General features: G+C 42.4%; 1 protein-coding gene across 6 annotated transcripts in view; it reads right to left on the minus strand.

The window, feature by feature from the left end:
- The window catches only part of SLC4A7 (solute carrier family 4 member 7), a 179,589-nt gene that overhangs the window by 60,505 nt on the left and 104,046 nt on the right, over positions 1-15,038 (minus strand). For 4 of the 6 annotated variants that reach the window (XM_040353021.1, XM_040353024.1, XM_040353026.1 and 1 more), the window contains exons 6-7: positions 14,192-14,380; positions 473-591 (exon numbers count right to left, since the gene is read on the minus strand). In XM_040353021.1, the coding sequence (XP_040208955.1) occupies positions 473-591; positions 14,192-14,380 (308 nt within the window). Of the gene's footprint in view, positions 1-472; positions 592-8,099; positions 8,430-14,191; positions 14,381-15,038 lie in introns of all 6 variants that reach the window. The other 2 variants (XM_040353027.1, XM_040353023.1) reach the window with 2 other exon arrangements.

Here is a 15,038-nt window from a genome sequence, read left to right on the forward strand (position 1 = left end):
CTGCGTACCCATAGAAGATAATGGGCTTGAATTCGCACCTGAGCCGCACCGCAATGCCTAAAAGACGCACATGGTTTGGCGGCAATGCGCAGTGCGAATGCATCGCACATATGTGAACCAGCCTCATTGAAAACAATGTATTTTAAAATGTTCTGCGAATTGGATGCGGTTTAAGCCGCACTCAATTCGCATTGATGTGAACCTGGCCTAAATCAACCCCAAAGTGTTCAAAGCAGAGTCAGAAAGTTTATTTGAGCTGGAAATAAATTGTATTAGTTTGTGATGTTCTCAAAAACCATTGGTAAAGGGTTCTATACATTGCTTGCTCCTTACACTATGCAACAAGATCATTCAACAAGTTACCGTTTACAAACCAAAGTAGGTCTGGCCTATTTCTACACAGCAATGAATGGCTAAATTGGACAAATCAGACTGTTCGGTGCATTTCGTTTTCCTACAAAACTTCTCATACCTTACTAAAGTCAACTGTGCTATTTTCATGGCTGCCTCCTCCGGTTCCGTTCCGCTTGATCTCCGATAATCTACTAGCGTCCAGGTTTGCAGGGGTTGACTGTGGAGAAGATAGCAGCCCTACAAACAAGCACATAGAGTCAGAAAGGTGTTCTCTCTAGGACATCACTTGACTTGAAGTGAGGACAATTTTACAGTCTTTAGTGAAAGGTGCCTATATTTATCTTGGGGTGCGCCAGTGAACATTGTGACGTATTGTGAGTGGTTAGTTTGGCACAAAATTTAAATGACATAATCAAGCATTTAAAGTCAAGTGAACAAGCACACAAGTAATACCATTTTCAATAGCCTACACATAATGTTCTAAAGCAGGAGCTCTGACCACATAAAAGTCAATGTAAGCAAACTGTCACTCAGACGAGTTTTATGCTGCAGATTCCTGTAACCATACAAGTGATTCAGTGATGTGATACTCTTTTCTTTCTTTCAGTGAGATATTTACTTCCAGCACATTCAGTTTACTTAGCACAAACATAGCAGCCGTGATAGCTATACACAGCTTGGTAACAAACTATACTATAAGGCCGCGTACACACGACCGAGAAACTCGACGGGCGAAACACATCGTTTCGAGTTCCTTGTCAGGCTGTTGAGGAACTCGACAAGCCAATTTTTTCCATTATTGTCAAGGAAATAGAGAACATGCTCTCTTTTTGGCTCGTCGAGTTTCTCGACAGTTTCCTCCACTAAAATGTACACACGACCGGTTTCCTCGGCAAAAAAAATTCTCCCAGCAAATTTCTTGCTGGTATTTGCCGAGAAACTCGGTCGTGTGTACGAGGCCTTCGAATTCTAGATCTGTACATTTCTGTTCCTATAGAATGCCCTGAGCTTATATTTTTAGACCACACATTCCTCATGGCTTCCTGTTTATAATCTGCAGTTGAAATGTACATAGACATTTTCTTAGGAAAAAAAAAAAGGGATAAAGTTCACATTTTCACAAATTTTTTTTGCAGGTAAAAAATAATCTAAAAATAAGATGGACATTTTGTTTTTTGTTGTAGTAGTCTGAAGCATTTTACCAGTGATCAGCGGATCGTTGGTGCCATGCAGGTCTGTCAGTGTATGGGCTTCCTCGTACGAGTAAGCCAATTCATGCTCACAGGAAGAATGAACTGCCGTTGCACTCGCAGCGTTGTGGTAGTTCACTGAAAACTAAAATCCAACAGCGGCAAAGGCTACCGACCTTGTAGTTCATAGAGCACGGAGTGATGCGGCCAGGTGGGTGGAGCCCAACACGGCCACGGTTTCTTTTACATTTTGACAGCTAGCAGGGGCGGAGAAGATCCCCGCTAGCTGCCACAGCGAGAGGTGTGGGGACCAGTCTTAGTCAATATTCCAATCGCACACCTTCCTGGAGAAACGGCCAATAAGTGCAAAAATGGGTGCTGAAGCGATCACCAGCTGGGAACTGAAAAAACAATCATACATACATTCGCCCCCACACCGTGGATCGTACAGAATGTCCAAAAATGTATTGCAGTGAAAACATCACAAGAATTGCAACGTTTCGAAGTCGCGCAGGACCTCTTCGTCAGGCACGCATCACTTGCCTGACGAAGAGGTCCTGCGCGACTTCGAAACGTTGCAATTCTTGTGATGTTTTCACTGCAATACATTTTTGGACGTTCTGTACGATCCACGGTGTGCTGGCGAATATGTAGGTGTGGGGACCAGTCCATTCATAACATGTTGCACCACGAAAATGGGTGTAACATGTTATGACAGGTGAACTTGTCCTTTGAAAATTGTAAATTACCTTTTGAGAAATATTAAAAAAGTTTAGGAGGCCAGATCATTTCAGCAAAAATCTTCCTATAAAATTATATGCGCATTTAATGTATTTTACGCTGTTTTTCTGTAAAAGCATCCCTTGTGTATACATCCAAAAGACTGCTACCGGGGGCCACCATTTGTGGGGTCAACAGCCCCAGCAAACTCAGAGTTGCCACTTGAGTGACATTCTACTGTACTCCGCCAACAGCTATATACAAGTTTTTGTAGGGAGATAGGCAACGGGCAGTAGGAGTTGGGCCTGGACAGAGAATAATTAAATTCTCCAAGGAGAGGAGAGGAGAGAGCTAGGACATGCAAATGTGAATAGTAAATACAAAAATTATTTATAGAAAAAGGGGAAACTTTTTTTTTTTTTTTTTTAAGTACCGTAAGCATTTAAGATATTTGATTTTTCTGTGCTTTTACCTGAACGTTTTTAATCTGGTGACATGGTCTGTTTGAATATGTCTTCAATCTTAATAAGGCCAGTTTTAGAGGTTTACTTAAAAAGTTAACTGAATGTATATGGGGACCCAGAAAAATCCTTTTATTTGTTTTCTAACCTAAAAGGTTGAACGACTGGAATTGGACTGATTGTGAATCGCTCCAATCAAATCAGATTTGTTCAGCTTTTAGTAGCTGTTGGTGATCCACCTGATTTTTAGAACTCTTAAGAAGTCTGGTGATCCGATTTCTACACCCAAATTGTGTCCATTGGTCTTGGCCACGCCAATGGGCTTTGGTCTCCTTCCTGTTTATTTGTCACAAACAAATGAAAAATCCTGGAAGGGTGGGCAGTGGTGGACTTCATAAGTGGAAAGGTCTCAGTGGCGTGGTCCACCAGCATACATATCCCTGATTTGGTGGGCTTGACCTTTGATGTCAAAGCATATTTTGTCCTCCAGATTTTAAAAATGAATCCAACCAAAAGCTTTGAGTGGCAATTTAAGTAATCCCGAAAAAAACGTCAAATTACTTAATGGAAAGAAATAGAGCCGAACTGCTGTAGTGTAATGTTTCCCAACTCTGTATCTCAAGTTCCCCCAAAGGGGGACAGCAGTGGTAGTCATGGACCTAGCTAGATGGAAAATAACATATGAAAAAAATAAAAAAGGGAAGTTCGCTAATGTTCTGTCTACTGTAATGGTTTGAGGTTTGTACTACAAACCTTAAAACAGATTGAAAAAAAAAAAGCATAAAACACTTGGGCGTTAAAGAATATTCCATCAAAAAACTTAAATTTTTGCTTAGTTGCTGGTAAGCAGAATCATATGCTGACTTCATATATCCTTCAGGTGTTCCTGTGGGGAGAAACATCTAGCAGACTAACCAGTATTACTCTACAGCAAAAAGCTATTACTAAGCCAAACAATGGTGCCATGCTCTCCTAGTCGACTGAAAAGGCTGAACAATTGCTGTATCCATCAAAAGCAACACATTTATTAGGCAAAAAAGCGGATACACCCAGGCATGCGTTACCGCTACACACCAAGCGTGGTGCTTGCAATAATGTCCAGTGGTCCTCCCAGATAATCAGTACATTATATGGATTATTAAACAATATACTGGTAAGTTCTTCATTATAATTACTAGAAATGGATATGTATGTAATGCAGCAATCGCTTCTCACAATAACGGGACATGTCAGGATATAAAAAGATCAGGCACATAGGGTACATGGATTACATACCGTACTTTAGTAACAATAGAAAGCAATTCAGAATTCCTAGAATGTGCATGGCTTATAAGGATTCTGGCATTACCTGAGAGGACCACATCATGAACATTTAGCTGCTTTATGACCCTGTGGTGACAGCCCAGTGAAATCACACACACAGATGTAATGTGGTTAGTACAGTAAGCAAAGCATCACACGCATTCCAAGTTACGCTCATCTGAAAGAAGGCTGCAAGGTTTGCTAAAGATGGGCAATAAAAAAAAAAAAAAACACTGATAATTAAGCTGGCATTACGCACCCAAGCTAGTGTATACTGCACATCTATTAAAAGCACTGCATACTTCAAAATGCAGGTGGTGTACTGGAACTTTCACTAAAGTTAAAATATGCTTTGCTGTCTAAATGTTTCTTGCCAAACCTGGCAAGAGAACAAAAGGAAAGGACATGAAAGCTTGTAACTGACCGCTAGGCATTAATGCTTGCAGTCAAAAGGCGATAACTAGTATTTAAAGGGAACCCTGCATATCGTAACAATTAAATCCTATACTGTAGTTCCACCACAAATCCCCATCCTAAATTGCTAGGCCAAAGAAAAGAAAAAGAACGTAAACACTCATCCTAGACTCCAAGTATGCGAGAGTGACATCACTCAGCATTCTTGCAGGATCCCGGGAAAGCCAAAGGTTCCAAATCTTGTGACAATTCTTTTATGCACAGTGCAGGAGATAGGGCCAGATTCACATAGAACTGCGGAGGCGTAACGTATCGTTACACCGCCGCAAGTTGCAAGTTTTCATCGCAAGTGCCTGATTCACAAAGCACTTGCGATAAAAACTACGCCGGCGGCCTCCAGCGCAAGGCGGGCCAATTCAAATGGGCGTGTGCCATTTAAATTAGGCGCGCTCCCGCGCCGGACCTACCACGCATGCTCCGTTTCCGAACTCCCGCCGTGCTTTGCGCGAAGTGACGTAATTTTTTCGAACGGCGACGGGCGTAGCATAATTCCGTATTCCCGTACGGCTTATGCAAACGACGTTATTTTTAAAATTTCGACGCGGGAACGACGGCCATACTTTATACAGCAATACGATTGCTGTGTAAAGTTAAGGCACCAAAAAAAAACTTTGCGACGGGAAACTAGACTAGCGGCGACGTAGCGAACGCGAAAAAAACGTCGTGGATCGCCGTAACTCCTAATTTGCATACCCAACGCTGGTTTACAACGCGAACTCCCCCCAGCGGCGGCCGCGGTATTGCATCTTAAGATCCGACAGTGTAAAACAATTACACCTGTCGGATCTATGAATCAGTCGCATAGATAGAACAACAGATACGACGGCGTATCAGGAGATACGCCGTCGTATCTGCTCTGTGAATCTGGCCCAGTGTTCTTACAATGGAGTCATGCAAGATTTGGGAATTCCGTTTTCTGGTAAGAGTGTTCAGTTGCGTCGCCTTCACCTGGGCAAAGCTGTCAGAATCCATGGTATTTTTTTCCTTTTTCTGGTCTTTTTAGCTTAGTACTTTTAGATGAGGTTGGGGTATGGCAGTAAAAGTATAAGAGTTACTTACTACAGACTGCAAAGCCCGCTTTAATCAAGCGCCAGCGATGCCCACTATAAAATATAAAACAGAAGTGCACTGCAACTACGATATAGCCTCTGAGAAACACATGTAATGTGTTCTAGATCTATAGTACCTTCATCCAAAAAATGTGAGATTTAGAAATCAGACTAGTTTGATCTCCAAACCAAAGTTCCAAAAAAAGGGGGGCTACTGGACTATCGGTACAAATTAAAGAGGTGAGATCCGAGATAGTCCAGTAGCCCCCCTTTTTTCGGAACTTTGGTTTGAGGACCAAACTAGCCTGATCTCTATATCTCAGAAGTGCACTGCAGATAGTATGCCTAATACCTTATTCCCCCTAGATTTTAATGAAACCCAATAGTGTAATATGCTGACCACTGGAATTTAGAATCTATGGCAGCTTAACCAATTCTGACACTTGACAGGCTAGAGAAGGGAAAGAACCTCAGTCAGATTTTAAATCCCATCTGTGACTCTCACTTGGGAGACTTTCCTTAAGGCCCCTTTCACACGTGCGGACCGTATGTCCACTTTCTCATCCATCCGTTTGCGGATGAAAAAGGGACATACATTGGTCCCTATGTGATTGCAGGTGTCAGCGGATGAACATCCGCCGACACCTATAATCGTCCGCCTCCGCAAAGATCCGATTTTGCAGACAGAAGAAAACCCAAATTTTTCTTCCGTCTGTCGATCGGATGAAGACGGACATACGGTCCATCTTCATCCGATCTCCCCATAGGGGAGAGCGGAAAAAAGACAGGGCGGTCCCTGCACAGTGTGCGGGGACCGCCCTGTCATCCGCCGGCTCAGCGGGGATCAGCGGAGCGATCCCCGCTGAGCTTACGGAGGTGGATCAATACTGATCCGCCCCATGTGAAAGGGGTCTAAAGTGATTGTAAAGCCTTTGTTTTGTTTTCATTAAATAAACATCCTATAGTTATCTGCTCTGTGCAATGGTTTTGCACAGAGCAGGTCCAATCCTCATCTTCTCGGGTCTCCTGCCAATGCTCCTGGCTCCTCCCGCTGAGTGCCCCCATAGAAAGCTACTTCCTATGGGCCCACTAATGCAGGTTTTCTCCCAAGTCAGGCTGTTTGCACTTCATCAGACACACAGCCTTGCCCATTACTCTCAGATTTTGCCATGGTTGCCACTGCTCTCAGCCAAGCCTGTGAGTGAGGAGAGGGGAGAAAACTGCTGCAGGAGTGCATAGCGCTGGACTGAGATCAGGCTCAGGTGAGTATTTAGGGGGGGTCTGCGGTGGGAGCTACACTTAAAGGTTTTTTTTACCCTAACTCAGAATGCATTAAAGTAGAACTAAAGGAATTTGCTTTGGATAGAGTGGAAAGGGATTAGAACACCCGTCAGTTTTTATTGCGGTCTGTGCCCCCCATAGAGAGATTTACCATCTTCATTTGTCCCGTTTACCATTTTCATGAAAGTAAAAAAAAAATGTTTGGGCTGTCCCCAGAAAAGTAATAGGGGGAAATATTCCAATGGAGACACTAGATCTCCCAATCTAGGGGTCCCCAAGAGGTTCCCTTAATTTTTAGGGATTTCCTCTCACTTCCTGTTTGGCTATGGAACAGGAAGTGAAGGTAAATCTTCCCAATGAGACAAAGATGGCAAAAATAAGCCTTACTGGGGTTATAACTCTCCCTTACTCTATCCAAATGAAAATGTTCCTATAGTTCTACTTTAAAGGTAAAAAAAAAACCAACTAACTTTTAAGTTGGCCATAGTTGGATCGATGTTCGGCCGGTTTAACCAGGACTGGCAAAACTACGATCTATGTTCTTATTCAACATAAGTCAATTGCTGGAACAATGTTTGTCGATCAGCTGCTGTCAGTGTATTCTGACAGTGAAGAGTCCTGCTGCCAGACCAACAATGTTCAAATGGGGAGTGTGTTGATCAACTTTGCTCGTGTGTATGGAAGAATCTGTAGGGCTTTTTTTCTCCCATTTAGCCCACTGGCATAATGAAAAAAAATGGCCCATCTGTTGTGGCCAGCGTTACATTCTGTTAGTGGCCAACTACTGGCTGAGCACCTTTAAGGTGCACATATGCAACATTCACTTCACTTCCATCTCAAAGAGTTCAGATGAATATACACTTTCATCAGTAGTCCATCCTTAAAAAAAAAAAACCCCAGAAGATTCCTTCTGAATATTGTTTGATACATATTTATCTGTAGATCCTAAGGCTTCAGTATGTTTATAGACCAAAGAAAGGGGCAGACTGAACATTGGTTGAGTTTACAGATGCAGCCTGCTTGCATAGCGGTATATGTCCACTATGAACAAAGCAATGGGTTCTGTGCAACAAAATTCTCCAGAAGAAATGAACTTAATGATTGAACTCCAAATGATAAAATGCATGCATATTGAAGCAACCGTGTGAGTTGTAATCAATAAAGGATGTCAGTTACATATGCTCAAGCAATCAATTGTGCTCAAAAGCATTCCATTGTGAGTGATTCAGCAGCAAGGTGCACCACACAGAAAGTGGAATAATAATTGCCTGGATCAAAATCATGAAAGTCTTCTTTCTTTGGGTCCAAGGCTTCCCGATTTTCATCCTCCTCATCAGGTGGGTGAATTATTACGGTGGGGATATCATCAACAGTACACTGCTGCATCAATGGGACCCAGTCACTCTGCTGAGAACTCGTGGAAGGCAGCCGATCAAATTTAGGGCTGCCAGGCGGGGTGTTTTGGGGGGTTGGTACAGGGGTTGTACGCCGGGAGCCAGCTGGGGTTCCAACTCTCGAGGGAGGCAGAATATAATTGAGCAGAAGGGATAAGCGAGATTCAGCACGCAATGAATTACGGGAGGCTGAAAGGCCGTCCCCTGAGGTAAGACAAGAGAAGAAAATAAAACAGTGTTTTTGCTATGATTTATACAACCCTTTTTACATTTTTTGTACAATTTTTGTTATGTAGTCAAATTGCATGCTTAGTTCAGGGAAAAGGAAGGAAGGAAACTGGACATAAAAGACACCAATGCTGTGGATCTATACCAGGGGTCTCCAAACTTTCAAAACAAAGGGCCAGTTTACAGTCCTTCAGACTTTAGGTGGGCCGGACTGTGGCAATTGGGAGTGGAAAATGGTGGCCCATTGGTGGTGTCAGTGGGAGAAATAGTGCCCCATTGGTGGTGTCAGTGGGAGAAATAGTGCCCCATTGATGGTGTCAATATCAGGTATTATGCCCCATTGTTGGGGTTAGGGAGAGGAATAGTGTCTTGTATCAGTAGGAGGTAAAGTGCCCCAAGGGTCAGAAAAAGACAAGCAAAGGGTCGCATCCGTCCCTGGGCCGCAGTTTGGAGACCACCGATTTATACAGTAACATAAATGTAAAAACAATAAATACACAAAATGACAAACTTTGCAGTGGCAAATACAGTAATTCACCATTTCGTTCGGTATTAGCGTTCAGTGCACAGTTCACAGAAGGATCTGTCAATGTGAAAAGCTCATTAATGCTCGAGGTCAATAGTCAATTATCCCAAATCCATCTCTGCTCAGTCACTGAACTGACATTGCATCCTAGGTCAGGACATTACTGGCAGGACGTCAGAACAATCTAATATTATAAGTCACCTGACAGGTCGTTTATTTTTTATTGGATATGTGTGTGTTTGCCCTTGTAAATGTTTATAATAATCGGACATTTTCAGTGGCTCATTTCCTTGGAATACCCTGGTGATCCTGCCAGTCCACATTTTTCCTATTTGTAAACTGACCACACCCAGCATGTCAGCAGATCTGTGCTTTCTTGGCCTGTGTGTGTCCCAAGGCTTGAGGCAAAGAGCTACAGGACACCATGCTGACTCACTGGGGTTGATTTACTAAAAACGGGAGTGAAAATTATGGTGCAGCTCTGCTGCAAAAAACAAAAAAGCCTTCCAGTTCTTTTTTGTCAAAACTTAAAAATTTGGGGGTAAATATATTTTTTTATTATATTTCAGTATAAAAAAAAAGATACAACATTTATAAACATCAGATGTCTATAGCATAAGATGGAACATGTTTACAAAAATCGTTTGAAAATCAGCAAAATAAATCATCTACAAGAGTCCAATGAGCTTGTCTCCTATGTCGGTCGGTTAAAAATTCGACAAGCTGAAGTTAGAAGCCGATTGGGTACTACCATGCACAGCTGCACCAGATTTTGCACTCTAGTTTTAAATGAGAATAGGATGTATGATCACACATAGTGGACATGTGGATACATGGATCATAATCAATGTGCCACGTCCTAAATACATTTGAAAGAAAAAAAAGATCTATGGGCATGTCATGGACTTTTTACACTCTAGTTTTAGTTTTAGTGCCTTCATCTCCTGTAGACCATTTAATAGCCAGGCCACCCACCCAGCACCGCTTTGGTAAGTGACGGCAGCTTTTAATGTTAAACTTCAGCCACTCTCAGCTAAAGGTTAAATTGCCTGCCTGCTCCAGAAGCTGATCCACCCCCTGCTTTTCGAAAGAAGGCATGAAATAAAGCTGTACAGTCAGGTGACCTAGAAATTAAAAAAAAAAAGCAAAAAGAAGAAACTGATTTTTTTTTTTAAAACATGCTAATCGGAATATGGTATCCAATTTAATATGTGCTTTTGCATTTGTGCATTCACATATACTTCAAAGCAAACCAGAGCAGCACAGCCAAGAAAATATCTGGTACTTCAGGTTATAGAGGATCAGGTGTACCAATGCTGGCCATACACTATACGAAAAATCAACGAAAATTCGGTCGTTCAGACAGTTCTTTTGTTTTTCGAACAGTTAATGGGCACAAAATCGATAATTGTTGGGACGTTTTTGAGCCGAAAAAAGGACACTTTCTGCATTAGGTATATGTAAAAAAAAAAAAAAGAACCAATTTTTATTTTATTTATGTCCACTGAACGATTTATCGGCCATTACATGATGGCACTATCGTTTGCACTTACGACCGAACGTTCATTTTTCGAAAGTTAGTTTGGACGATTTTTCGTGGAGTGTATGGCCAGCATTACTCTCCATATACACCAGTACTGTCAGATGAGTGTGGGGGAGAGAACAATTATGGGTGAGCTCTAACTAGAGCAATTCAAAGCTTTCCTCAGTCCTAAAGCTGAGCAGGGCGGCAGGGGAGTAAAGAAAAAAGGAGAGTATGTACTACTGGGGAAGGGGACACTGAAGCACACCTGTTGCTTTGTCTCTCATGGGTATAGCCAGAGCCGCTGATTGAGGGGCCACCGGTCCTCTTGTAGGGGGCCTGAGTGCAGAGGCCCACACAGGCAGGGGGATGCAAAACTCCTGAAAGCTGGTGTACTCCCTCTCCCTGCTGCAAGCTTTTACTAGCTCCAATGTTAGCTCTGCTAGTGAGTTTGTTATCTCTGTAACTTTGTTTCTCTCCGTCTGGGCCAGTTCACACCATAGAAAACGCAGTCCAGAAGGGTTCCAGATGCGCGATTTTGACACGTTACAGTGCAATTCTGCCCCCTCTTTTTTCTTAACCTCAAAAATGACATGTGTTCCACTGCATTTTACAGCGTTCCAGTACAGTCCAGGAAAAATGCAGCATGTTCCAATTTATTTTTCTGGAACTGCAACCTACTTTCGATGCTTAAAAAAAAAAACGCACTGGACCGCATGCAATGTCTGTCTCTGATCCCAGAGATCCAACTGTCCAGCATGTATATCTTTTTCATCTCATCTTCATTTTTCTTTATTATCTCAGTTTTCGATTTAGCAGGAATTCTGTAAATTATGTTGTATTTGTATCTGCTAATATCGAGGGGGGGGGCAGGTAGTCTTTACAGGGCCCCGCAATTTCTAATAACAGCCCTGGGTAAGACTCTTTTTAAAGCGACAGTGTGTCTAGAGACTCAATTCCCCTCCCTTCCTTCCCCAACCCCCCCCCCCCGATACCTCTCCAGCAATCTCTCATTACTTATTTTCCCTGTGACAGCTACCACTGAAGTACCAGGTGTCCATTGGTGTTGCAATAAAGATGGATCAGTGAGGTCACCTTTCTAATATGACATGGGGCGGGTCACATGCTTCTACATACCTAGAAGCACTTATTTTGTTCTTTACACAATGTCATTTTGCCCTGAATTAAAGCCATAGTCAGGGTTCAGGAGTAAATGGATATCCTTTAACGGGAATACCAAAGTAGGGCTTGTAGAATTTTCATTTAGGATTTACCAAAACCATATAATATGAGGTCAAACCCTTTGCATTTGTATGCAATCAGGCAGGCCCTTGTACTACATAATTACAGGTAAATCAAAAGGAAATTGAAGAAACAGTGTATAATGTATGGCCAGCTTAAGACTCCCAGAAGCGGCTTTGACTTTTACACAAAGGTCTGAAATTTTAAGCAATTGCGATTTAACCTTAGAGCCCAATGGAACCTTCTGTGAAATTCTGCTAAACCCATTGCAGGTGCATAAAAAAAAAAAAAGGCATCCAATGTCTCAGTTTGTTTTATTTATAAAGTAGCTACAGCCCAAGCATAGAAGCCTGTCCCTGCGAGGGTGACGCCCTTGCTCTTTTTGCCAAGCAGTGACCTGTCTGCAGAAGTCAGACACCCCCATCTCCCCTACTAAAAAGAATCCCTGCTCTGCAGTATAAGGACAGGACTTTTCCACTTTGGATCCAGAAAAATGTGTATATCCAGGGCGCTCCAAGCATTTAAATCCTGACAGATAAAGTCTGTGTTGAAGAAGGTAGCAAATCTTCACACACTTTAGGCAGCATTTAGGGAGACAAGCACTCTCTAATGGAAACAGAAAAACAAACATGGCGCCTCTAAGTGAAGAAGTATAAAACTTTTAATATCCCCTAAAGGGGTTAAAAACACTTACAAGATAGTGGATGAAACAGGCATGTAGCAGGTAAGTGCGTCCAGGAGATGTTCCAGTGGCAGGGCAGTCCCAGGTCACTGGCTGTTTCGAAACAAGTCCCGTCTCTATGACACACTTCCTGTCCACTTCCTGTTTGTGTTCCATGCTGGTTTCTGTCTCGCTTCCTCTGACATCATCCCCAGACTCCAGCATTATTGTGTCCTCTGAACATCCACAGCACAAGTTGGCTGTTATCTTGTGGACTTTCCTGGAAGCTTTACCATCACAGACTGGGACTGCCCTGCCACTGGAACATCTCCTGGACGCACTTACCTGCTACATGCCTGTTTCATCCACTATCTTGTAAGTGTTTTTAACCCCTTTAGGGGATATTAAAAGTTTTATACTTCTGCACTTAGAGGCGCCTTGTTTGTTTTTCTGTTTCCATTAGAGATCGCTTGTCTCCCTGAGTGCTGCCTAAAGAGTGTGAAGATTTGCTACCCTCTCCAACACAGACTTTATCTGCCAGGATTCAAATGCTTGGAGCGCCCTGGATATAGACATTTTTCTGGATCCAAAGTAGAAAAGTCCTGTCCCTATACTGCAGAGCAGGCCCCATATTCTTTTTAGTAGGGGAGATGGGGGCGTCTGACTTCTGCAGTTTTATACTTCTGCACTTAGAGGCGCCTTTTTTGTTTTACTTTTCTACTTTGGCTGTGGCATCTTTCTGAAGAAAGCAAACTGCAAAACTGGCAATAGATGGATCGAATCTTGGCCTGTTCAGCAGGGACTGGCCATGATCCGATCCATACATGGGCAGGCTATCGGAATTTTTACATTCGATTACTGCCAGCGGCTATATCTGCTAGCAGTAATCATTGTGTCCTGCCAGCCGGGAAGGCTACCCAACAGGACAACACAATAGTGCTGTGGGAGGGATTTTTTTTCCTTTCACCCATGATGAAAGGAAAGAAAAATCGCATAGGTCTATGGGCTGCTTAAGAATGTGCCCCTAGATCAGTGATGGCGAACCTTGGCACCCCAGATGTTTTGGAAGTACATTTCCCATAATGCTCTTGCAATCTGCAGTGTAGTTGAGCATCATGGGAAATGTAGTTCCAAAACATCTGGGGTGCCAAGGTTCGCCATACGTATTTAGCTGATGTAAACCAAAGGTTGAATTAGGCTTTAAAAAAAGCATTTTCTAGGTCACTTTGTACTTCAGTGTGTTAATACATTGGTAATATCAGTATATAACTTTCATGTTGAGTTAATCAAACTCAATGATATGTTCAATTTGTTCTTTGTCTACCCTAAAGAATTAAATTCTGTTTCAAACAAATGGATGGACAAATCACCAATCATATGCGAGTAAATACATCATTCAGTGAATGCATTTTCAGAATTATTCACAACACAACATGTAAAAGGCAAATCAAAAAAGTAAAATAAAGCAGCAGCCAATCAAGGCAGATAAAAAAAAATAAGTGCAAATAAAACCCCTAAATTGTGCGGCAGTTTCAAAGGAAACCATGTATTGTGTTGCGCGCACAACAATCCCAAAAAAATGATTTTGCTACAAAAGTAAATGGATGATTTCTTAGCAGATGAAAGGATTATAGCAGATCTAGATGCGTTATTTATGCCAGCATTAGATTTAAGCATGATTTAAAGCCGAATTTTTAGAAATCATAAGTAAAAGCGGGGCTGCTGCTTTAAAATGAAAATCTCAGCGAAATAGGTTAGATGAAGCTGCTTGTGACAACTTATCTCACCGTTTCGTTCAAGCAAGTGAGGATCAGAATGTTTCTTGCCTATGTCAGCGAAGGACCGCACCAGTGGGATACGGTTACTCAGCTTCTTCTCGTTCTGATGGTGATGTCTTTTTAAGAGAGCTTCTCTGACACATTCCCTCATGGAATCATCCAGCTGTCCTGACGCTGTCATGTTGTCCAGCACCATATCTGTAATAACAAAATGCCACAGGATTATTATAGTTAAGATTCAATTCCCATTAAAAACGCGTTAAAACATGCAAACTAATATACTAATGTAGAGGCCCAGTACAACCGATTTTCCAGGTTCTGAGATCCTTCTGCCTTTTCTCAAAGGAATAACCACAACTACTGGTGGAAAGACCTCAAATCAGGTAAGAAAGTTTACCTGTTGCCTATACAGAAACTCCTTGGTGGAGATAAAGACAGCAAGAAAAAAACTCAAATCAATGTTTTCACCAGTTCTAGATACATACAGTACTTGTACACAGAGCTTTTGAAGGAACTCGGTAGGTAGGTTGTTCCAAGCACCTTGGAGAACTCCTTGCCAATGCAATTAAAGTGATATTAAAAGGTTCTGTGTTTTGTTGTTGTTTTTTTAAAAACATACATGTCATACTTTCCTGCACTGTGCAAGGGTATTGCAAAAAGTAGCCCCAATCCTCTTCTTCCTGGGTCCTCCCCCTTGAACAGTACCCCAATAGGGGGGCACTGGTGCATGCTCTCCTAAATCCCGCTCTATGCGTCCACACCGAGCCATGGCTTGGCCCCACCATCTGTTCTCTCCTCATTGGCTCACTGGCTGTGATTGACAGGGAAGAGAGACCTGGGATGGCCGAGGCTCCCG

The sequence above is a fragment of the Rana temporaria genome, chromosome 5 (assembly GCF_905171775.1).
Source record: "Rana temporaria chromosome 5, aRanTem1.1, whole genome shotgun sequence".
NCBI classification, from domain to species: domain Eukaryota; kingdom Metazoa; phylum Chordata; class Amphibia; order Anura; family Ranidae; genus Rana; species Rana temporaria.